The sequence below is a fragment of the Grus americana genome, chromosome 24 (genome assembly GCF_028858705.1).
Source record: "Grus americana isolate bGruAme1 chromosome 24, bGruAme1.mat, whole genome shotgun sequence".
Taxonomy (NCBI): domain Eukaryota; kingdom Metazoa; phylum Chordata; class Aves; order Gruiformes; family Gruidae; genus Grus; species Grus americana.
The window spans coordinates 809,336-833,178 of NC_072875.1; the positions used below are offsets into that span (position 1 = coordinate 809,336).

Here is a 23,843-nt window from a genome sequence, read left to right on the forward strand (position 1 = left end):
AGCCACCAGCTGCCACTGGTGCTCCCTAGTCTGCTCCCTCCCCAGCGCCCCTCACACCCAGGGAGTCCAGACCTTCCTTCCCAGCCCGCTGCCTGTGCCGCAGGGCATCGTGAGTTCTGCATAGTGCCCCCAAGGCCTTGCATGACCTAGTAAATATCTGGGTTTGGGATCGTGGGGAAGGGCTTCAACACAAACCACTTCAGAGGCCAAGGTGGAGGAGTAGGATCTCAGAGGTCTCCACTAATGAGGTCTTGGCACCAACATGTCTTTGGCACGCAGCTGGGCCTTTTTTACTGCTTTTGGTCCTCACAAAAAATAACGCCAAAAAACTAATGAGTAAAACGCAACTCGGCAAGCTTCAACCTATACAGCTAATCCTTCCTCGTGTGCTGGCTGTCCTCTGGGAGGTGTCAGAGTGGATTGGTGGGCACTGGGAGTTCTGGCATAGGAACTGCAAATGGCAGGATGTATCCCAAGCCTTTTCTCTGCCATACCGACCACACACATTCAGCAAAGAAAAAACAAGGCGAACCCCAGCACTGCACATGCACACGCACATCCTGCTTAATATGTTCAAGCCTCTCCAGAGGCCGATTAGTGATTTTATTTTCTCCTCCTCTCCCGGCCTCGCACGCTCATTGCTGTCAATTATCTATGCATTTGCCCTGATGAATTATTGAGTGTGTAGCAGGGTGAGGGAAGACCCGCCATCCCATCCTTGCAAACAAACGCTCCCCAGAGCATGACAGCAGCCAGTTTGCCCTCTGGCTTCTGCTTTAGGATGAGGAGCATGGGAAAGCTGATCCAGCAACTTGCAAAACCCCTTTACTCCATCTGTTCCCCTTCCTCACCATTCGTGATGAGGTGTGGGTGCTATTGCTGTGGTACGGAGCAGAGCAATGGGTGCGTTATTTTCCTGATGAGAGGCTTGGAGGAGCGGAACATAAAGAGGTTATCCTGTCTTGCAAAAGAGCCGTGAGTTATTCAGTCACCTGGAGAGGAAACACGATTTCCGCACAATGTTTGGGGTTTTTTGGGGTAGTTTTTGTTTGGTTTGTTTTGTTATTTCTTCTGCTGTTTTTTTCCCCTTTTTCCCCTGAAGCCTCTAGAAAGTTTGGAATGTGTTTTTGTTAAAGCTGCTACATGTAGAGGCCTGAATCCCAGCATTGGCAGCATTTTGTTGTTGGCAAGCAGTCCTCAGCTGGCACTGGCTTTTTCCCTAGCCAAAAGTATGACTCTTTGCAGCTGGGCAGAGGAGGGTTCTGCTGGACAGTTCTGGGGTTTGGTTCAGGGTCAGGTTTGTCAGCACCTAAGTCTGCTTTTTCTCCAGTTTGTGTCCAAGTACAGTCTGCACTGATGCATGGATCCCATGGCAGGTGTAGGGTAGAAGAGGGAGGCTAGAGCTGAGAATTGTTACTACCACTCAAGGTCAAGAAAAATCACTTGATTTTTAAAAGGGTCATTCATTAATTTGCAGAGAAATCATTCATTAATTTGCAGAGAAATCATAGTGTAAAGAAAGGGCATAGTAACGATGAAGTGAAGGATTGGATTGATCTCTCTCTTGTGATATATACCAAATTCTCTGCCAGGTTGGCTAACAATATCTTTATTTAAGGGGCACGTCTTAGGTGCCCATCCTTGGGGCAGTGGTGGCCTTTAGCCTGGCATAGTCTCCTGCGTGCCATGCTCCTTGTCCGCACACCTCAGTAGGGAGAGACCAGGCTTTCCCCCCAGCTGCCCTGCAAGGGCAACTCCGAGGAGAAGCCGGTGGCTTTCCGTCCTCTCCTCTCCTCTCCTCTCCTCTCCTCTCCTCTCCTCTCCTCTCCTCTCCTCTCCTCTCCTCTCCTCTCCTCTCCTCTCTCCGGGGTTCGCTCATCTCTCGCTTTTCTGGCACTGCGAGGAGGCACTGGGCCACGACTTGCTGCTGTCGTGAACGGGCCCTCTTTTATTGGGATGTGGAAAGCCTGGTTCAAAGGGAACCGCTGAGGCCTGTGGGGGGTCAGGGAGCTTGTGTGGGAGCGGAGCCAGCTGTGCCATCGCCCCAGCCCCGGGCAGGCTCTGCTTGGGGGCATGGGCCCTTCATGAAAGAGGTGGGGACCAGTGCTGATGAATCCGCTCTCCTCCAGCCTTGGGAGAACGAGGGAGTGCTGAGCACACCTACAGCCAGGCAGCCGTGAGATGGGCGGCAGGTTGTTCCCAGGGCCTTTGCTACATGATTGCTTTTGCTCTCCGGCAAGCTCCCACACGCTTTGCGAGGCTCTAAAGACTTCAGAGCCAGACTGCTTGGCAAAGCTGTTGCTCACCTCTGCAGGTGTGGGCAATTCTGCAAGAGGCGCTCTCACCTCCGGGGTAGAAGGAGCAGCGTATGCTGCAAACCATGTTGGAGACATCAGCCCCCCTCCCCATCCACCCATTTTTTCCTCAGATCCCAGCATAGCGTTATCTAAACCCAGCCCTGCTCTGCACCCGGTGCCCTCATTTCATCAGGAAGGCCGCGGGGTCCCACAGGGCACGGGACAGACTGGTGTCAGAAAAGTCTCGTCACTGTGTCTTGCTGCCTGGACATCCTTCTCCAGCAGGCCCGTGCCTCTGGTTGGCATGGAGAAACATGGTCCAGCTGTGACTTTATCAGAGCAGGAACATCCCTTTCCTCTGGTTTCTGGAGGGACATGCATGGCAAAAATGGCCCTGGCTACACTGGGAGGGGGAATGAGCAACCCTGCCGGCTCAGCTGACAGCCTCTGAGGACTGGACGGCTTCAAGCGTGCAGGCACATGAGGGCACCAGTGCTTTGCTGTGGCTGTAAGCAGTGCTGAAAAACACTCCTCGGCACCCAGCCGCAATGCTAGGGCGTGGGGCAAACCGGCGCTTGACTCAGGGAAGGGGGCAAGTTCACACAAAGCGCTAGAGACTTGAGTTTCAGTCTTAACTGCTGCTGACTCTGGTCAGCTGATGGCGTCTCATGGTTGGGCTGGATTGTTGAGGCTTGTCCTCAGGGTCGTAGGCTTGACGTGGAGGGAAGGAGAAGGAGAGAAAGACGAGGCTTAGATGAGATGTGGGGACTGAGATCAGGCTGAGTGCAGCAGGCATGGAGTGAGAGGAGTGTGCCCAGAGGATGGTAGAGGCGGTGGTTGTGGTTGAGAAGACTTCTGTCTGCCTGCACTTGTGTGTATGTGAAACCGCAGGAAGGAGACTCTTGCTCAGGTTCACGTGTAGAAGTCACAGGGCACATCTGCCAGGGGTCTGTGGGGGCTAAGACTGAGGAGTTTGTTTTGGCCTTGCACGAGGAGCCCATTCATCCTCTGGAAGAACGGGGTAAGGGAGACGTTTCAGAAATGCTCTGTCCTCCCCTCAGTTAGAAGATGCTGTCCTGTTTCTCTTGCTATGCATTTTTTTTCTTTCCCCAGCCTCTCTCTTTCATTACCCTTTCATGTTCCTCACTCTTTGTACATCTTTCTTTTCTTATTACCTCTTTCTTTCCTTTACTCTCAGTCTCCCAGAATACATCCAATTTCAGATTCTGCCAGAAGCAGTGAGCAAAACCTGCTTTTCTTGTTCTTACCACCTTGCTTCTCTATTGTATTTATCATATAAATACTGGATGTATAATTACCAGAGCATTATCTCTGAACATACAGATTAGGGAAAGACACAGTGGCAGCCAAAGATTAATTTCAGGGTTGGTCTGGTGGGAGACATTTTTCTCCAGCTGTCAGGAGAGGAATCAACAGAGACCCGATAGCAGTCATGAACACCAGCCACCACTTTTCCTAAGCACCTTTCATCTTCACTCCACAGAGTCAAGGTGGAAGGTTCCTAAATGCAGCCACTTGTGTGGTTAAAAAAAGGCCCCGGAAACAGTCTAGATCATGCAGGTAGATCATGCAAGGTGTATGGGCACAGCTATAAATCTGTTCTTGTATGGGAACTATTGCTACTCTGAACTCAGGGCTGAGCCTTTGCAGCTCATTTAATTACTGATGTATTTCCAGTAGGATTAAATGGATGTCTGAGTGTGTGTTAGCATATGTTAGGATATGCTATGCTGATAAATATCTGTGCCTTCATATGCCTCCAGATAGGCATGTTCTGTATATTTACAATAACTGATTTAGCGTCATACAAAGTTGAAGACAAAAGGAAGGAAAGTACTATTGATCCAGCCTTGTGCCTTTTGGTGATCACGAACCCTAGGTTTGCTGCAGAGCATTCGGGCTGGTCATAGTGAAGAGCGAACACCAGTTGTGGGAGGGAATGAATCTGCAGGAGCTGCAGGTGGATGCAGGTAGTTGCAGAAGGTACTGAGTGACTGTAGCCATAGACTGTATCGGCCATGCCAAGAAGCAAATGGAATAAATAAAGGAGTTCATGGGCCTGATGTCCAAGAATCATTCTTTTTCTCTCTTTCTCTGTCTGAGAAGTACACTTACGTTCATGTCTTTCCACTTTATTGCAGGGCTGCAAGCTCAGACTGTCTTAGTCAATGACACAGTCTCGGGGTTTATCGGGACAGACGTGGTCCTGCACTGCAGCTTCACCAATCCACTCCCCAATGTGAAGATCACACAGGTCACGTGGCAGAAAGCCACCAACATCTCCAAGCAGAATGTGGCCATCTACAACCCTGCCATGGGGGTCTCCATCCTCTCTCCGTACAAAGAGCGGGTGACTTTCCGGAATCCTTCCTTCAAAGATGGCACCATTCAGCTCTCTCGGCTAGAGCTGGAAGATGAGGGAGTTTACATCTGTGAGTTTGCTACCTTCCCAACTGGCAACCGGGAAAGTCAACTGAACCTCACTGTGCTGGGTAAGATACTGGACAAGCTTTGTAGTGTGAACCTTTGCCTCCAGTTAAACAGATCTGGAGGAACCCGAGACTCATGTCCTAGGAACTCAGGGTGAAGGCGAATCTTGGGTGTAAATTTGACCTATGATGATCTTTCAAGTTGACTGTAAAGAGGTAAAGAGCAGGGAACCCTGGGTAGGTGGTTCACTGAACTATCTCCGGAACGCCTCTTCCTCTTTCCAGGCCTCAGTTCCCCTGTCTTGTAGTGACCTGTTCCCTAAGGGAGTGGTCAGTTTTAATGAGCTGGTGGCTGTCAAGTGAACAGAGAGAAGAGGCAACAGAGAGACCCTAAGCACAAGTAGAGCTTGTCCATGGAGTTTAGGGTTGTGAGTGAACAGACCCCACCCAAGGTCTACATGATTCATTTGCTCTCCAGTTTTGGTTTCTCATTCTAACATAGGGTTGAAAACCTATGGCAGGAAAGGACTGACTTTCCAGTGTGAATCTGTGCATCTAGGGCACCTCAAATTCTTGCCCCAGAGTAGGTTGCTGGCAATTTGCAGCAGCTCTGGATTCACCACAAGGTCTGTCACAGGCTCAGTGGTGCTAGATGTCTCTTGGGTTGTAGTAGAGAGGATAGCATTGCTTTTCTAACCACCCTTTTGTACCCTTCTCTTCTCCTCCTCCTCCTTTTTGGCAATTTCTTGCAGCCAAGCCCACAAATCGGATGGAGGGCACCAAGCGGCCACTTATCGCTAAGTCTGGCAGGACAGAAAAGATCTTGGTAGCTACCTGTACCTCCTCTAATGGAAAGCCCCCCAGCACTGTCACCTGGGACACCAAGCTCAAAGGGGAAGCGGAGTTTCAGGAGATCCGGAATAGCAATGGCACTATCACAGTGATCAGCCGGTATCGGCTGGTGCCGAGCCGGGAGGCCCACCGGCAACAGCTCATGTGTGTGGTCAATTACCAGCTGGACCGCTTCACCGACAGCATGACCCTCAATGTGCAGTGTAAGTGAGCGCGGGCAGGGCTGGAGAGCAATGCTCTGTGGTCAGGCCCTGGGGTGGGTGATAAAGTGTGGCAAAAGAGGATTTTTCTGAAGGGAAGATGTTGGTCTGATGGAGGGGTCGAAGTGGGGAACTGCTCTCTTTTTCTGGAGAGTGAAATACTGAAGCGACCCCTTGGAATAATCATATGCTTTCCCTTTTTCACACCTTTCTCTCTCTGCTTCTCCTGTGTCTCTTCATTCTTCCCCTTCTCTCTCTCCTTCATTTACCCTCTCTCATATTCCTCGTCCCACCTTGCAATGTCTCTCCTTCTCCCGTCCCTGCCTCCTCATCTCTTCCTATTTCATTTTCTCCCCCTTCCTTTCCCATAACTCTTTCCTCTCCTTTTCCGTCTTTTTTTCTATCTTTTTCATCCCCCTGCAGATGAGCCAGAAGTCACTATTGAGGGCTTTGATGGCAACTGGTTTCTCAACCGGAAGGATGTGAAGCTGATATGCAAATCTGATGCCAACCCCCCAGCTCACACCTATGAATGGAAGCTGTAAGTGCCTACGGTGCTTCGCTCTCAGCAGCACATACGATCTTTGAGCAGGGCCAAGGAGCCTCCCTGCAAACCTCAGTCACCCTCGGGGAAATCGGGGCCCGGTCCCATTACCGTCAGTGGTGTCATGCCAAAGTAAAACCCGTGCGTGTGAGGAGAGAGTTGGACACTTGTAGTTGCTGGAGTTGTGCTCCTGCGGAATGCTTGGAGCTGATTCGGGTTCCCTGGCACAGCTCTGCCAGGAGGCCTTCATTGCACGGGGACTGGAACTTACTTCTTTATTTGCAAACCAGGGAAGCTGCTGTCTTCAGCCTTGGCCGTTCTGGCTCATCCCTTCCTGCGCTGGCCATCCTCTGAAGCTGAGTTTCTCAGGTCCAAAACAAGGCTTGCTGCTTTGCCAGCCCTGTCTAGAGGGCAGCCTGTGTTTTTGAGGCAGGCAGTGCAGTGTTTGAAGCAACTAGGGCAAGAGACTTGTTTTGGGTGGCTGGGCTTTATCGGAAGTTTCATATGGCCTATGGCCCCAGCCGACACAGCGGGGACTAGCATTTTACTTGAACCACACACAGCCATCTCGCCTTGCGACAGACAGAGGTTATCCCCTGTCTTTCAGCTGGGTCTTCGCCCAGCATCTTCCAGCCGAGACTCAGGAGGGAAGGGCAGTAAGGATCACACGCACCCCCTCTCCGCCGGGCCGGGATGGAGCTCGCTACCAGCTCAGTGCAGCCGTGGTATCCAGGGTAACTTCGTATTCCCGTTCCACTGGAATAATATTCTACCCTGGTGACACGTGGGGCAGCTGAGACACGACGAGGTCAGTAATTTGCCCAGCACCACTAAGTGCTTCGATAGCAGAGCTGGAAAAGGACCCCGGATTTCCCTTCCGTAAAGGGGCACAAGTAGCACAAAATTAATCTGCGTGCAAAAAAAACCTTTCCCTGGAATCAGCCCCAGCTATAAGCAGGAGCTCCCCTTCAGAGTACTCATCCCCATGTGACTGACATTAAACAGAAGCAATTCCTTGTCCTCCAGGGTTTCAGCTTTTGGCTGAACACACTAAAGGGACTGAAAAGTGAGCAAGGGGTGTCTGGGCAGTCAGGTGGGAATTGATGCAATCTGCGGTGGTTCTCTCTCCCTCTCTTTTCTATAAACACTCATGTAGCTTTAAAAAAGAGAGATCAAATGGATCCGTTCTTCCTTTCAGCTGGCATTTGTCGTCAGGAAAGAGGCTCTCAAAATGGCTTTGCAAGGAGCTAGGCATATTCTCTCTCATTTTGATTCCCAGATCAAACTGTTCACGGTGAAAGTCTGAAGAGGATTGTTTTTCTTGCCTTTTTGCTAGTTCTCGTCCTCAGCTCTCTCCCTCTGTTGGTTCTGCCAGTTCAAGTTAAACTCCAAGGGGGCTCTCTGGGTTCCTCACAGCATTGCCAGGAAAGTGTTCGAGGCAAAGATGCCCCTTGTGGCACTCGAGGCAGAAGAGATGCCAGTTTAGGCTATCTGTGTGTAGCAGGGCTGGCAAATTGCGCTGAAGCGAGCCTTGTGAGATGGAGCTGGGGACAGGAGGCAGATTTTCTCTCTGCTTTTGGGCAATTCATTGCATCCCTTTGTTCTGCTGTTGCTCACATGCGGAGCTGAAGTCTGAGCGCTTGCTGAGCTCCTGGGCATCACGCTCGCTGTGGCAGGAGCTCTGTCGCTGTGTACAGACACAGCCAGCAGCACAAGCGGCCCCTGATCTCTGTTGGGGCAGTCTGCTCCTGCCGCGATAGCGATGCTGAAGGCGGGCTGAAAGACGAAGCACGGGGTAACCAGGTGCCGAAAGTCTCAGCCAGGTGATGTTTGTGTAGCCCAGGGCAGGAAAGAGGGTTAGTTACCAACTAGACTCAAACACTACGGGGGATGCAGGTGTCAGGGCTGAGCGTGGCACTGCATGACTGAGTCTGACTATGACGTGTCATTTGCACACCTGGTTTACACACTGCGCTGGTAATAAATTCAGCTCTGGCAGAAATGATTCTTGGGCACAGCACATCTTTGAGCCAGGCACTGAGTTGGTCCCTATGTGCTTGTGTGACTGATGATTTTTTAATTATTTTTAACACTGGAAAGAGTTGTTTTCCTATGGATTCTCTGTGAGCTATGTGTACATCCATTTTTCTGTCTTTAGCCTGAAAGGGGTTCTTGACTTACAGAGAGGCCGGGAGCATCAATACTTTGCTTTGAGAAGGAACCGTGGGGAGAAAAATGGAGAGAGAGAAAGCATAGAATTAAAGAGTGCACGTTTCTAAGCCCGATAGCACCTCAGTCCAATTCCCCAGCCTCTCCCTTTTTGCACACTCGGGTGGTCAGTTAGGACTGATTATAGGATTATTGACCTGAGAGAGGATGGAAAGGAAAGATGGAGTGCAGCCGAAGGTAAGGAGAATGGAGGCAGAAGAAGATGAAAGCGGAGAGTGAGAGAGAGCAAGTGAGACTGCAGGAAATAGAGGTGGAAAGGGAGGAGGAAGAAAAAGCTGGGGCACAGAATTGCCCCCTGGCCCTTTCAGCCCAGACTCCTGCTCTCCCACTCTTGGCTCCAGGCTGCCTGTGAGCTGGGCCCTGCGAGGAAGAGGCAGACCAAGCAGATGGGGTGAAAGCCTGAGAAATAACTGTACTGCAGCCATCCACCTAGGCGCGTAGCGCATGTGCGTATGGGGGGGTAAGGAACGGGAGTAAGTCCTATGGCCATCCCCTTCCTTCCCACAGTGCCGCTTCGGTAACATCAAACCGATTCCTCGTTTCTTTGGCTGGGCAGCCAGAGAAACAGCCACCAGCATCTTTGGTTTACCCATGTGCTCGTAGGTGCTGCTTCCCCTTCCTGGGGGCCAGGAAGCAGTTACTGCTGCTGCTGTTTTGCTCCTGCCTGGAATGTAAAAGCCAGCCATGCTTTCCTCTCCTCTTATTTGGATGGTGATGTGCAACAGTCAGGGGAGCTGCCAGAGGAAGCAATAGCCGCCTTTAGCATCCCACAGCCCAGTTTTCAGATGTGCCCTTGTCTTTGTAGACTCAGGGCCCTATAGGCAGAGGACCAACGTTAGGCTATTCTGTTCTTCCGTCAGCTTTGGGATCATTGGCTTGATGTAGCTGGGAAAGACTAAGGTGTTTGCTATGCTTGTGTGCCTATGTGTATAAGTAGACATGCAAAATATGTGCATGTGCACTTAGGCACTTCTTTACAAACCTAATTATGGCCCCATTATTCCCTTTTGTTTCTTACAAATTGCTGACAATATGTGCACATTTTTGTTGGGAGGAGGGGAAAGAATTACTTGAGTAATTTTTAATTGCCTAAGAGAAGTAATTGCTTTACTTTGCTTCAGTAATTAAGAATAACCAGGCCATGTGTGTCTTTTTCTAACACACAGGGGTTTTTTATTTTTTTATCTGCCTTTGTTCATTTATTCTGTGTATCTCTAGACTTAGTTTTGTATTATTCCAGTTTCACACTGATCTGGCTATTCTGACATGAGAGGTCATAGATGGCAGGGCTCTACATCAGCGCGGCTTTCCTCGAGCTTCAGTTGCAATTAACACCGGCTGATCAGCTGCCCAGGAGAGTTACATGGGCAGGAAACTGGAGTAAAGCAGGGTCAGGCTGGTGTCCCGTTCCTGTGTTTTCCATCAAATGGAAAGTCAGAGATGGAGGAACACTCTGAAGATGAGCTTGCTAGAGGTGAACCACCCAAAACAAAAGAGTGAGCTGGCCGTCTTACCCTAAGCTTGTACCTACTCGGGGACTGTGCTGGAAAATGAACCACTTTAAGGCTCTGAGTCTGCTTTCTGGATAGGGGGGAACATAGACTGAACGTGCTCCACAGCCCGTTAGCCAAATCCAAGGAGCTGTACGTGACCCAAATACGTCCAGTCTCCCTTGTAATCACAAAGAAGGAAAAAAACCCCAACAATCCATGTAGAGAACCTGATTCTCACCATGCATTGGATTTACCCTGGAGCCACTCTACTGACTCTTTCCTGTAGTGCTGCTGTTTGAGGGTTTGGTTTCAAGGCTGACTACATTAATGGGTATTTTCCAGCCAGCACCGCCGGGTTCTGGACCTGCCCAAGGGCAAGCGCAGAACCAACACGTCAGTGTCACCTCTGCAGTACTGCTTGACCCTACTGAGTGTCATCTCTAGGGTGAACCGTGATCTTTGTTTCCCCTAGGCCAAACGGGACTCTGCCAGGGAGTGTGGAAATCCAGAACAACACCATCTACTTTAAAGGGCCCGTCTCCTACAGCGTGGCTGGCACCTACATCTGTGAGGCCTCCAACGCCATCGGTACACGGTCGGGCTTGGTGGAAGTCAATGTCACAGGTAGGAAAACACTTGGCGTGCTTTGAAAGATAGAAGAGGAGGAGGTGGGGAGGGGAGAGCGTGAGCTGCTGACCACTACCAGTTACATCTTAATGTCTCTCTTAATCGCCAGTGTCTCCTTCTAGGGGTGGGGAGTTTCATGATGCCAAGGGAGCAGTGAAGTTCTTTGCTTTGCACTGGTTTTGCACTGGTTTGGCTTGGATTTTCTCCTTTCCTCTTGTTGTCTTTTCCTTTCTTACACCAAGATACATTCAATGTGTTTCCCCCTTATCTTCTGGTTTGGATTCAGAGAGATCATTGGACATGTTAAAAGCAAAGACATGTCAGGGAGATATTTGTTAGAAGGTAGAAGAAGGAGTAGGATGAGGATATAGACTGCCACTGAGGCAGTAAAGCGTGAGATGGACGAGTCATTTGTTGAGGATGATGTTTGGTATTTCTGATGTTAGGCAATTCTCATGATTTTTCATTTGCGCTCCTTCCAGTGCCATGCTGGTCTGGGCACTTGCTCGCCTGGCTGCCACAGATTACCGAGAGGCCGTGAGCACTTGAGTAGCTTTGTCGGGGCTCCAGCGAGGAATAACGTCACAGGATGCAGACAATGGGAAGTGATGATATGTGATGTCATATGGGACAGAAGGAATTTGACAAGTTGCAAATCAGTGTAACCACAGGAGTGAGGAAAAGACGTGGATATGCTTAGGTAGCGTCAGGGAGAGAAAGTGCTATCAAGAAACAGGTTAAACAGAAGAAATAACATATGGCAACAGCCTGATTTCAGAGAGACAAAATGATATTGCAGGGCATCACCAAAGGGTAAAAGTGGCTGTTGGTGCTTTGAGAGCAGGGAAGGGAAGTTTACCCCGTTCCTTTGGGGTAAAAGGAGCGATTCGTTTTATCGGTGGGTGAATGACAGGCAGTGACCAGCAGTTGTGGGTCTCGCGAGAGAGATGGAAGTCCCTCTCGCAGAAGTTGAGTTGGAGCGCTGCCACACCGCAACGAGCTCTGGCGTCTCAGGGGACGGAGGAGGGAGTGACCATCTGATGAAGCGGCGCTGCCTGCCTGGGAGACGTGCCTGGCAGCTGGGGCAACTTGCCGAGGCTCCCCTCTGGCCCCCCAGCTGTCCGGCAGCGCTGGGGGGGCTCAGCGCTGGTCTCCTTTGGCTGCTCCCCCTACACCCCAGCTGGGGACCGTCGCCAGGTGGGCAGGCAGCACAAACTGCGGCACACGACCGCTTTTCCAGCTGGGCTCAAAGCAGGGACTGTGGGGTGTTGTAGCTCCAGACCCGCTCTCTCTGGGGAGAGCAGTGGGACTGCGACTGCAGCCGCGGGAGCTGGAGGGCAGCTGCCTGCCTGCATCCTGCAGATGCCGCAGACGGCACAGGTACCTTGGAGCTGGACGGGCAGGGAGGCGTACCGGGGGCTCCCCAAGGGGTGGGAAATACGGGACAGGTTCCTGAGGTTGTTAGCCCTTCCTGCTGTCCAGCCTGACGGAAATCACAGCACCCGCTGTTCTGATAGCCGGCCACCTCTCTGAGCCACCCCAGTCCCGGGAGAGTTGTCTAACCTGGGAGCGATGAAACGGGCTGAGCTCCAGCCTCCTCCGCTCGCTCCCTACAGCGGTAAGTGCTGAGCAAGCGTAAAGATGAGGCCCGGGCAGCTGACCTCCTGAAATTAGCAACAGCACTGTGTTTGGCACCCTCACCACCTCGTTCCCCTCTTCTGTAACATGGGTAAACCAGGCTAATCTTCCTCTATCCAAGTGCTTGGAGGTCAATGGATGGGATGTGCTAATTAGATGCTAATTACTGAGTATTTATTTATGATCATTATCACTGCAGCAGGCCTTTAATTCACACCTCCTGTCCTGGATCCTTGCCTGCTGAGTTGTTCCTGGTGTATACTTTTCTCTGGGGGATTTTTCATTTGCCAGTGAAAGGCAGCAGCGTAACAAAGCTCTTTGTTCAGGACAGACGTGGCGCAGCACCCGCCCTGCCCGGCTCTACCCAACCACCCGAAGCCAGGAGAAGGTCATGGCCAAAATCCATTCAGCCGCTGGCCATTTTATGGGAGTTACCAGCAAAGGCACTGTGTTTCTGGGACAGTGCAGGCAACTGCCTGGTACAAACTGAGCAGACTCACTTCCCATCAGCAATAGAAAACCATCCCACGCAGTAACTAGCACCTTGGGTCACATTTGAAACAGTGATCAGAGGGAAAAAGCCTCTGAGCTCGGTCCCCAGTCACAGAGAAGGGGGTGGGATAGGTATTGCAGAAGACTTAGAGAGGAACGGGCTGTCCTCACCACGTCTCGTTTTCCATTTCTGCATAACCTGTGCGTCCATTTCTTGCTGTCATTCTGTCTCTCCAACCGCCCCGTATCCCTTGCGCTGTCAGGACGCATGTTCCCAAACACCAGATACAGCCCTCTCTTCATATTTCCTGCTGCCACCTGCCAGCGTTTTCTCTGTCTCGGCGCCACGACAGCAGCGCAGGCTGGGCGGGCTGCACCGACTCGCCTGCTTGGGCACGGGCTCCTCTAGCGACGAGGGTCGGCGGGTTCCCCCTCTGGGCTTCGGTAGTTGTGTCCCTTCCTGGCATTTTTCTGAGGAGACTGGTAGAGCATCATTCTCGTGCTCAATCAGCGCCGTGCTGGCAAGGGAAACGGGGACTGGCAGGATTTCTGGGGAATGACTTTGGGTTGGCATCTGCCTGCCTGTAATCTCGATTTGTTCCCAAAGGTCTGAATTGTGGGGTTGAGGTTAAATGAGAGGGAAGGAGGGGCACACCAGCAGCTGCCCCGCAAAGGAGGGATTAGCAGCCAAGCCGTTAGACCAGGGCTCCACCACATAAAAAACCCGCTTTTAATAATTCATGGGATCTGAATATGTTTATCCAGCTCTCCCTAAGGACCGATTAGGCCAGTGCTGGGGAGGGCTCAGCCGTTCTCGCTCAGCTATTACAGGTACATTTGTTTGGGTCTTGCAGGCAATTTAGGGATTGTCAGTGGACCACGAAACCTCTTTCAAGAGCTGCGTGCAATAAATGGAGTTCAATCTAGTGAGCAGCCAGCCTTGGGAGAAAAAAAGCCAGAAGGCTGATGCAGAGAAAACCCTGCAGCGACTTTTCCCCTCCCATCTGCCCTGGGTGCAGACGTCCCTCCTCGGGCCACCCAGCATCCTTCCTCCCAGCCCCGGCCCCAGGAGAGGAGGAGTGCAGGGCTAGTTCAGCCCTCTCACGGGGAGGGCGATTTGTTCAGGTGGAGAAGGCTGAACATCTCTATTAGAGTTATAGCGCATTAAAGAGATTGATAAGTGGAAATTTAATATTTTATTCCTGCAATCTGTTCCTATAATAGCTTCTCCTGCCTTGCAGGACCTCTGTCAGTTGCAGCCAAGCCATGTAGTGTGACATGTAACTATTTATTACAGGCGGCTGGGTGACATAATAAAAGGCTGTGGATATAGACTGCTTGGGCCTGCACGCGTGTCCCTGCATGCCCGCACGCGGGTGCGATGGGCCTGCACAGAGAGGTGGTCGTGTACGTGCACACGTATGCGTGACCCCGATCTGCATCCTGGCACACAAATAGGCCTCCCAAATCTGCATGCCTGCACAGGGACGCCCTGCTGCGCAGTCACGTGTGCATGCAGGACGCGAAAGCATCGGGGCATTAGCATGTGTGAATATGCATGTATTTGTGGAGATGTGCTTGGCTGGATGTGCCCATGTGCAGCGGGGCACATACGTACCCTGGCCCTCGCGCACGTGTGTGTGCGTATACGTTTGTGTGTGTGTGCAGGGGGACGTTCAGGCACTTCTGTACTGGCTTCGGCCAGAGGAAGCACAAGGAAAAAGATGTTAAAACATTTCATCTCCGCGGGGGCCTTCAAGCGCCAGCCAAACATCGAAACCGAATGAGAATCATGGTGCTAGAGCTGGGGGAGCAGGGAGACCAGAGCCTGTGCTGCGGCAGTGACCGTCCCGCCTGTTTCCCGAGGCCGAGGAAGGGGTCTTCTCCTGGAGGACACTGCAGGCTCCCCCGGTCGTTCGCTTGGTGTAGCCCCACCTCTGCACGCCCGTACTTCCAGGAGCCGGGACATGATGTGCAGGGAAGGGAGGGGCTGTGAGGACAGGAGGCTCTGTGCTGACCGTGCCAGCCCGTGGGCAGGTGGCTTTGCAGCCCTGGCCTTGGATGTGCTACAGGCTGCGGGGAGGAGGAGAGGCTGGCAGGGCTGACGGCCTCCCCGTTTGCTTGGCTTGCAGCAGGGAGTTATTTACACACCACTAGCGATCTCGTCCCAGCAAGGTCACTGCAAACGGCCCGTGGGGCTCGCTGGAACCCTCTGCCATGCAGCAGCAGGCCTTTGCTACAGGCTCAGAGCGCAAGAGAAAGCCCGTTCTGGGAAGTGTTAAATGCCGAGCACAGAGCAGGTGCACCCAAAGCCCAGCTGCCGGCAAGGACCGTACCATGCTGCACCAGCCCCGTGCTTGTGGCTGCCGTAGGTGGGAGGACGTAGGGCAGGGGGCTAAAGAGGAGCGAGCCGGGGAGGGGTCCGTCTGATGCTAATCTTCTGGATAGCAGGCAGGAGTGTCTGCTGCATCCTGTCTGATGGCATCTGTGCCAACGGCCTCCGCAGGAGCAGCACTTGATTGACGAGCGATAGGCGACCTGACAGAGAGATTAAAACCTAAGACACGTTTGGCATCTGGCCTAAAAGTCGTCACACTCTGAAATGCCAGTGGCAGCTGCTAAACTTCTGGATTAGCTGCCAGTGGTTTTTCTACCCCCATCTCTCCCCCCACCCTGCTCTGCACGAGGAGAGCAGAAATCCCTGGTAGGGAGAGGAAAGGCAGGATCCCTTGAAGCTAGAGACGGGCATGCGTAGAGGTGCAAGGGCTGTTGTGAAGGAAAAAGGACAGCAGTGCTACGGTCTTCTCAAATCGCAGCCCTGTCCGGGCTGAAGCAGGTCCGGAAGTATCTCCGTATCTTCACCCATGTACACGTCTGTAACAGAGCGGGTCAAAGTCCTAGGATAATTTGGCATGGGCTGTACAGGCAGGGAAATTTTGCCATCAGCAATCTGTCTCTTAAAAAAACCCCACGCTATCACCACTGTGTTTGCTGAGGCCATCTGGGAACTGGGAAGCTCCACGAGCCCATTGACTTTAAGGTTCCTGCCGCTCGCCCTGGCTAGAGCCAGCCAAAGGCCCCTCTGCTTCCTCCTGCAGCGGGTGTTTGATTTTGCAAGGCAGAAGGAAATCCAGGGCCTTCCCTTGGAGGAGCTTCATGCAAGGAGCAGCTTGGGCTGACACACGTCCGAAAGGTGATTGCTCATGGAGTTTGACATCTTCCTCAACGCCCATGGCTACAGTGAGAATCTCAGCTGGTGCTGGGTTTTCCTTGGCCCTTATGATTGAAGGGAAAAGAATGGAAATGTGACTTCAAGAAAAAATGTGTCCACAGGAAGTAGTATCTTTTAAAATATCTAAGCAGTGTGATGAGCAGAAGGGCTTTTGAAAGCTGGTTTCCTGTGGATCTGCATATCACAGAAGAATTACTTGGTGAATAAAAAAATTTTGCTTTTTCTGATCTGGGCCCTTCCTGCCCTTGGGAGCAGCCTCTTGTCCCCGTGGGTTCTCTGATGTCTAATGAGGTTTAGCTCCCACCTCTGCCAGGGATCCCACTCCAGCTCTCTCCAAGAGCTTTGTGATAGGGATAATTTTGGCTCATTCTTCTTCTGACAGATACCACTGAAATTGGCCAGCAGGTTCAAAAAGCATTAGATAAGGGATTGATGGACAGGCAGGATGATTTGCATACATCTCATTTGTATTTGAAACCGGCCATTAAAAGGAAGATGTGATTTTTACAATGTGTATTTTCGAAGCCACTCTTGTGATGGGGAAGGCCTGGTTTGTCTCTGCAGCGGCAGCAGTGCTGTGCTCCTGGGTGCAGCAGGAAGAAGGCAGGAGCCGGGGCAGGGAGATGCTTGAGCCCTCTGCCTTGCGTGGAGGGATCAAAGAGAACCCGTGGGCTCGGCCGGGCGCCAGAGCGAAGCCCGGGGCGACCGCCCGTCTCCCTGTGCTCCCAGCTGCCGCCCCAGAGGTCCGGCTCCTGGCACAGGGACAGGAAGCTGGGCTGAATACAACAGCTGGCAGAGCCGGGCAGTGGGCAGATAGTGTTGCTGCTTTAATTCCTATTCATACAGCACTCCCTCTTTTTATGAGGGCTGGGGGGTAGAAGAGGGGGGCAGGCTTTTTATGCTGGCATTAAAGCCTAGCTTGTTCCCCCTCCCTCCACTTTGCAGTCTCCTGTTTCTCCAGTCCGCTTTTCACAGCGGCTTTAATTCTCTCCAGACTCTTCCTAATGGATTTTTCACATGGGGCCCCCAGCACGCTCAGGCATCGCACCAGCTTCCAGAAATTTCACGCACCCCTCGAACACAAAAAGGGGGGATCCTTTTCCCACACTTTCCCCTCTCTCCCCAGACTGCAGTTCTGCTCTCCTTCGCACCCCAGACACGAAACTCGGCGGGCAGAGGGGTAAATCCCCCTTTGTGGGGCCGCCGGCAGTGGATCCGGGCGAGCGACACCCGCTGAGACCCGGACCTGTCCCGAGTCATTAATGAACCTGGCCGTGGCACCGTGGCAGGAGGCTGCAGGCGTGCCAGGCTGTGCCCGGCACCTGCGGGGCGCGGGGGGGTCCCCGCCAGGGCCCGGCTCTGGGGCAGGGCTGGAGGAGCCCGAAAGCCAGGGGAGCCAGCGGCGGGGGAGCCGGGCTGGGCGCAGGGTGGGACGCTGCTCCCCGCTCAGCACCTGGCCTTGCGGAGGGCACCGTGTCGGAAGGCAGAGGCCCGCCAGGGCAGAGCCGTGCCCGGGGACACACACACAAACACACACACCCCCCCACACACACACCCCCCCCGGCTCGGCCTGCCGCTCGCTGCAGCCCAGCGGCCACGGCGAGGGGCTCCGGCAGTGCCCACCCCGCTCCGGAGCCAGCGGCGGTCTGTACCGCCATCCAGCGGCGGTGTCGGGCCTGTGCCCTCCCGGCTCCGGAGCAGCCTGGCCCCCGCCGATCGGGGTCACTCATCCCGCGGTCCTGGCCGCCCCCCCCCGCCCCAGCCGGGGCTTAGCCACGTCCCCCCGCCGCATCCCCAGAGCCGCTCGCTTCTCCAGGCTCCGGGGGAGTGCGGTGGGTGGACGAGGGGGGAGGAAACTACGTGGGTAGGGAGGGGATGGTTTCGGCTGCTGGCTTGCGATCTTCCCATCTTTCTTCTCCCTCTCTTCCCACAGTTTGGTTTTGTTTTCTCTGGCATGGGAACTGGGCCACTGCGAGGAGGATGGGGATGGGATCTGAGCAGAAAATAGTTCCTTCCCTGAGCAACGTGTGAAATCCAACACAGCGGCGTGTTAGTTTTCGTGTCCGTGGCGTTGGCAGTGGCGGGGGGGTGGCATGTAGGCGAGCGCTGTCTCGGGGGCGGGCAGCACAAAGGGCAGGAAAAAAAATAATATATATGAGAAAGGTAAGCAAAACATTCCCCATTTCACTTCATGCGTCCAACCTGGGCTGTTAATGAGGCTTTTAATAGAAAAGTGGGCCAAGCTCCTCTTGAAATTGTGCAGCCTTCCCCTCTCAGATGGGTCCGTTTTCCAGAGCCGGGAGGCAGAGGGGATCAGCATGCCTTTAGGGACCCTGCACCCGGCGTGCACACCACGCCTGGGTCTCTGCAGGGTGGGCTATTGGGACCCGTGGTCCCATGCACAAAATCAGCCTTGCTGTGGGGAAAAGCGAGCTGGGAAGAGGCTTCAGACTGGAGCTGTGGGTGAGGGAAGATCAAAAATAGAGCCCCTGGGGTCTGAGCCAGCTTGCTGGTCTTTCCCTGCACCCACTCACGCTCCAGGTGGACCCCTGCTTTGTGCACGGTTTTGGGAATCGGGCTCCACAGGGTTGCAGAGACTGTGATGGCAAGGAGTGGGCCTGGGGAAGTGGCGTGGGCAGGGGTGGCAAGAGCTGCGTGGACACTTGTGTGGTTGAAGCTGAGCCCTCAGCAGCCGCGACTACCAGGGGGTGGACGTGACATTTCTTGCTGTCTCTGCAGAGCGGTTTTGCATTAACCAGATGGCTGTGACAAGTCCTCTGTTGATGCAACATGTGGTTTTGGCTTTCCAGAACCCCATCCCAGCTCCTGATGCTGAAATACATGCCCTCGCTCCTGCTCCGAAGGCTGTCTTTGGAAAGAGATGCTGGCTCCTGCCTGCACAGCGTCTTGCTCCTCGTTCTGGCTGCAGCAGGGAGCCCCTCCATCCGCCTGTTCCCCCGTTCTGCCCAGTGTGCTGCTCTGTGAGTGGTTTCAGGCTCACGAGGCTTTGCTCAAGGCAAGTCAGCACTGCAGAAACCAAGATGCTGTTGTTGGGATGATGTCTCAGGAAAGGCAGGGATGAAACAGCTCTCAGGCACAAGCAAAACATTTATGCCGCAAGGATCAGGCCAGCAACTGCTCGAATTCAGTACCCTTGCCCAAAATGTGCAGCTGTTTCAGGAACTGCCTCTGCCCAGGAGAAGCTCTTTTCTCTCCTCTTCCTCAGCGGCTGGGCTAAGCTGTGCTGCGGGGAAACCTGCTCCCTGCTCAGCTCCTGCTTGTTCAGGGCTTCCTGCCCTAATGCAGAAAGGTGGCTGCTAGCAGCAGGCAGTCCCGCAGGCGCGTGAAGACGGGGCAGGAATCAGACTCTGCCTCATATCCCTTTTGAACTTGGTGCCTTTGAGCCCCTCCCCGTCGCCCTGTCCTGGCTGCTCTGGGGTGGTGTGCTGAGATTTCTAGTTGGTCTGCACCTCTCCTCGGCTGCCGGGGTAAAAAGTGAGGGCCAGGAGGCTCCAGAGCAGCAATAATGGCTTGCATCTATGAGCAGGGCTGGCAGACAGGGCGTGGGGGTGGAAAGAGCGGTGAAAGGGTCTGAGCCTGGTGTGCAAGGGCAGGGCTGCCAGGGGGCATTAACCAGGTGCCTGCTCTCTAAATTTAGAGGCAGGTGAAGGACTGAGACAGCCGCATGGTGCTTAATGCCTCATGGCCACGGATGCTCAACAGGCAGTTTGCGAAGCTGAGTTTGGCCAGGGGCTGTAACTGTGCCCAGGGAGTGCTGGGAAGGTTGATTTAAGGCCTGGATCAAACTTTGTCTGTGCCAAAGTGTAGGTGTTGAACTGCATGAAAGAGAAGAGAGCTTCTTTCTCATTTCTTTTCTTTTTCTCTTTTGAGTTATTTATTTTTTTTAAATAGGTCAGGGTAACCGTAGGAACAAGATTAGAATAAGTAGTGGCACTACGCTGGCCAGTTACAGCAGAAGAAGAAGCAGCGGTGGGAGGTCTGCGTCCCTGCGCTGCAGAGCACAGCTGGGTCAGCAGTGGTTCAGGAGCCAGCTGTGACCCTGTGCAGCACCGTGCAGCCACAGATCACTAGTGGGGTGGGTGAGAGGGGACATCACAAGGTGCCGCTGCCTTCTGGCCCGACCTAGACTGGTTAGGGTCAGGCTGGGCTGGGATGCCAAGGAGGGGGATGCAAAGCTGGCAGGTCCGCCGTGGCATCTACAGGAGCAGTCGTGGCAGCTTGGTGCCCGCCGTTGGATGGGGTTTGGGTCTCGCTCCCCGGGAGGAGCACCCTGGGGCTGACAGTATGCTCTGGCAAACTGGACCTGAAATGTCACCCAGTAAAACAGAAGGCGTCAAGGCATTGGGCTTGCGGGATCAGAGCGCATCTGGAGAAACCAGGTGGGGTGGGGAGGGAAACACTGCTTCCAGCCTGTTGGGTTCCTGCATGAGGCTTGGCGAGCTTAGCACGGCACGCTGCGTTCCCCTTGCTAAGGCAGAGCTCCCGTGCGCTGATCCCCTGTGAAGATGCACCCTTTTCCCCTTTCCCTAGTTTTTCCCTTCCCTGTTCCTTACCCTCATCTTCCCACCCCTCCACCCCCCAAAAATGGCAGTGAAAGCATGGAGGGAGGGCGCGTTTCTGCATGGTTTGACACTGTTCCCCCTTCCATCTGTCTTTTCCTACCCAGAATTTCCCTACACCCCGTCTCCAATCGATGATCGCAAATCCATGGTGCAGCCGAACATCCCCACACCCATCCCCACACCGGTGATTGGGGGCATAGTGGGAGGAGTCTCGCTGGTCCTGGTGGTGGCCGTGGTGCTCTTTGTGGTACTCCTGCGCCGGCGTCACACCTTCAAGGGTGACTACAGCACAAAGAAGCACGTGTACGGCAATGGCTACAGCAAGGCTGGCATCCCGCAGCATCACCCCCCCATGGCCCAAAACCTCCAGTACCCTGACGACTCGGACGACGAGAAGAAGCCAGGCCCGCTGGGCGGCAGCACCTACGAAGATGAGGACGAGGATGCAGGAGGTGAGCGCAAGCTGGGTGTCCCCAACAAATACGAGGAGGATGCTAAGCGGCCTTACTTCACAGTAGACGAAGGGGAGGCGCACCCCGAACCTTATGACGAAAGGACACTCGGCTTCCAGTACGACCCCGAGCAGCTCGACATAGCGGAGAACATGGTCTCACAGAACGATGGATCTTTTATTTCCAAAAAGGAGTGGTACGTGTAGCTCGGCACCCCATTGCTACACACACACACACACACACACACACACACACACAAGTGATGCCCTCCCACTCCCCCTGCATCCCTGCTGAGCAGAGCCAAGCGGAGCCGAGTGTGCCGCGGCCGCTCGCACACACACTGCACGCACGCTCACCCCCCGCACATGCACACACAGCCCTGGCCAGCCCCGGGTGCTCGGCAGAGACTTTGGATGCTTCCAGCACTGGCAGGAAGGGCGGGCTGGGGCGAGCGGGGAGGGAGGGCAGCTTTGCTTACAAATCATTTTTGGGGCATATGGGAGGTGGGAGGTTGGGTAATTATTTTCTCGGTTTTGGTTTTGCTTTTTAATTTCTCTTGACGACTTTTGTCCCCTTCTGTGGTGTTTGTATTGGTCGGTGGCTTAGGTGTTACTATTTGCTTTAACGACTTGTTGCCCAGCCTGTATATTACACTATTTGTGTCTTCATGTCTCAGAGTGCCCTTCAGCCCCGCTCCCCCCCCAAGGTTCCTTCTCCCACTTCCGCGCCCCTGAAACACTGGAATTTGTTTGTATGTTGTCTTCTTTGTTTTTTTTTAACCTTGGGAGGGGGTCAAGTGGGCTGTCCGTAGAAGGACAGAGGCCAGGAAAGCTTATGGCAATGGAAACATAGGTGCCATTATCAGGCGAACTGATTTTTTTTTTTTTTCTCCCTAATCACTTTCTTTTCAGTAGGGTCTGGGTAGTGTCCCCATTGCCCACTGCAGCCTGGGGAGATCCACTCCCAGTTTTTCATGACTCAGTAAAAGGCAAATGAGAAGAGAGGGGGGAGAAAAAGCCCTAGAACAAACCCCAGGTGCATGGGCTGATAGCAGGGCAGGGAAACAGAGCTGCCATTTTCCTCCGACAATTTATTATTTCCTGGCTTTTCATTTTCTGTCTTTGACTGTTCTTTTAAAAGAAAGAAAAGGAGTATTTATTGCTGACATTTTTTCCCCTGTGATGGCTCAGAGAAACGCTGGCTCTTTTTGTTCTTGTTGCTGTTGTTGTTGCTAGTACCAGCCACAGAGCAGTTAACTCTGGCACAACGGTTGTGCACAGCGTGTCACGCACACAGCGTGTCATGCACACACCTTGCTGCCATTGCCTGGGGAAGGGGACCAGCCAATACCACTTCGCTTCGCCCACAAATTCACTGCCTTCAGCTCTGCTCTGCAGAGCATGGCAGGGCAGATCTCCCAGGGTACCAGCCAGTGTCTTTGCAGGCTGCAGTACAGGATCAGGCCCCTAAGGTTTATTATACCACTAAGACTTAATTGTCACGTGTTTACACTTTTTCTTTCTTTTTTTTTGGGGGGGGGGGGCGTCAGAGCATGGGGGGTGCTTCTCTCAAACTCTCCTAGCAACAACCCCAGCCCTTAGATAGATCGCTTAGTCTGCATCGATTGCCACTTTTTCAGTATCACATCTCTGTCCTAAGCAAAGGCTTGGTAGACAGGGCAGGAGTGAGCGAGCCTGGGGTATTGATCTCGTCCTCCTTCCCTTGAGCCGCTGCGTTGTGATGGGGAGGCTTGGATCGCTGCTATCGCTGCTCTCTCGGTAAATGGGGTTCCAGACTTCAGGGCCCTCTGTCTGACACTGACCGTATCCAAACTAGATTCACTGGGTTGGGGCTTATTTTTCTTCTTGTGGGTTGGTTGGTTTTGGTTGGGTTTTTTTTTTTAATTTGATGTATAAATAAATCTTTTGTTTGAAAAGAAATCCCCAGTTTTCTGAGCTGTATTATCATGCACATCTAAAAATAGCAGGACTAATTCTCCTCCTGCCTTACCCGCTGGGTTTTGTTCCATAGCATCCAGCGGTTATCCTGCTACAAAAGGGAGGGTGGCGAGTCAGACCCACGCAGATGAGTCAAGGTCAGATCTCTGATCCAGACAGCCTCCAGTGCTTTCCTTTACCTTGCGGTGCTTGGTCCAGACAACGTGAAGCTGAGCCTGAGCCGTCCGCAGTTTGTAGCTTGCTCTTATTGCGTTAGTGGTGTAGGGGAGTGGGAAATCCGATTGTTAGGTTGTAATCTTTCTGCTGTTCCTGCCAGCCCTCCCTGCTTCCTGGCTTCTGGCAGAAAAGCCAAATGCCACAGGAAGGCTGCTTTATGTCCACTTGAAGCAGGGCAGACAGAGATTCCCTTGGGATGTCTCGGGCTAACCCTTAAAAAATACGGCTAAACCTTCCTGCGTCCGTCCAGTGCAACCACGAGCACCCTGCTACCAAGCAGCCTCCCAGTAAAGGAAATGAGATCTCTAGCGTCTCGCTGATTACTAGTAGGGCCTGATTATTAGGAGTGGTTGTAAACCTGCAGAGGGAATGACTTCCCTCCAGTGCCTTGGGATAACAACATACGCAGGGCTTTAATTCCCCAGAGTCTGAACCCTGTAATCTGGATCAGGACAGAGCAGCATTGCCGAGCACTGTGCCTTAGCCACAGCCTACTGTAACGGAACGTGGGGGATGCTGCAGAGCCTGCACAGTTTGTGGTTCGGAGATAATTCTCGAATGAATAATCCTTTAGATCTGA

The 23,843-nt window shown here is 53.1% G+C and overlaps 1 protein-coding gene across 4 annotated transcripts in view; it reads left to right on the forward strand.

The window, feature by feature from the left end:
- NECTIN1 (nectin cell adhesion molecule 1) overlaps positions 1-23,843 on the forward strand; it is a 108,810-nt gene that overhangs the window by 44,706 nt on the left and 40,261 nt on the right. For 3 of the 4 annotated variants that reach the window (XM_054803153.1, XM_054803156.1, XM_054803157.1), the window contains exons 2-5: positions 4,460-4,810; positions 5,500-5,802; positions 6,223-6,340; positions 10,538-10,689. In XM_054803153.1, coding sequence (XP_054659128.1) covers positions 4,460-4,810; positions 5,500-5,802; positions 6,223-6,340; positions 10,538-10,689 — 924 coding nt within the window. Of the gene's footprint in view, positions 1-4,459; positions 4,811-5,499; positions 5,803-6,222; positions 6,341-10,537; positions 10,690-20,741; positions 23,030-23,843 lie in introns of those variants that run through there. The other variant, XM_054803154.1, reaches the window with a different exon arrangement.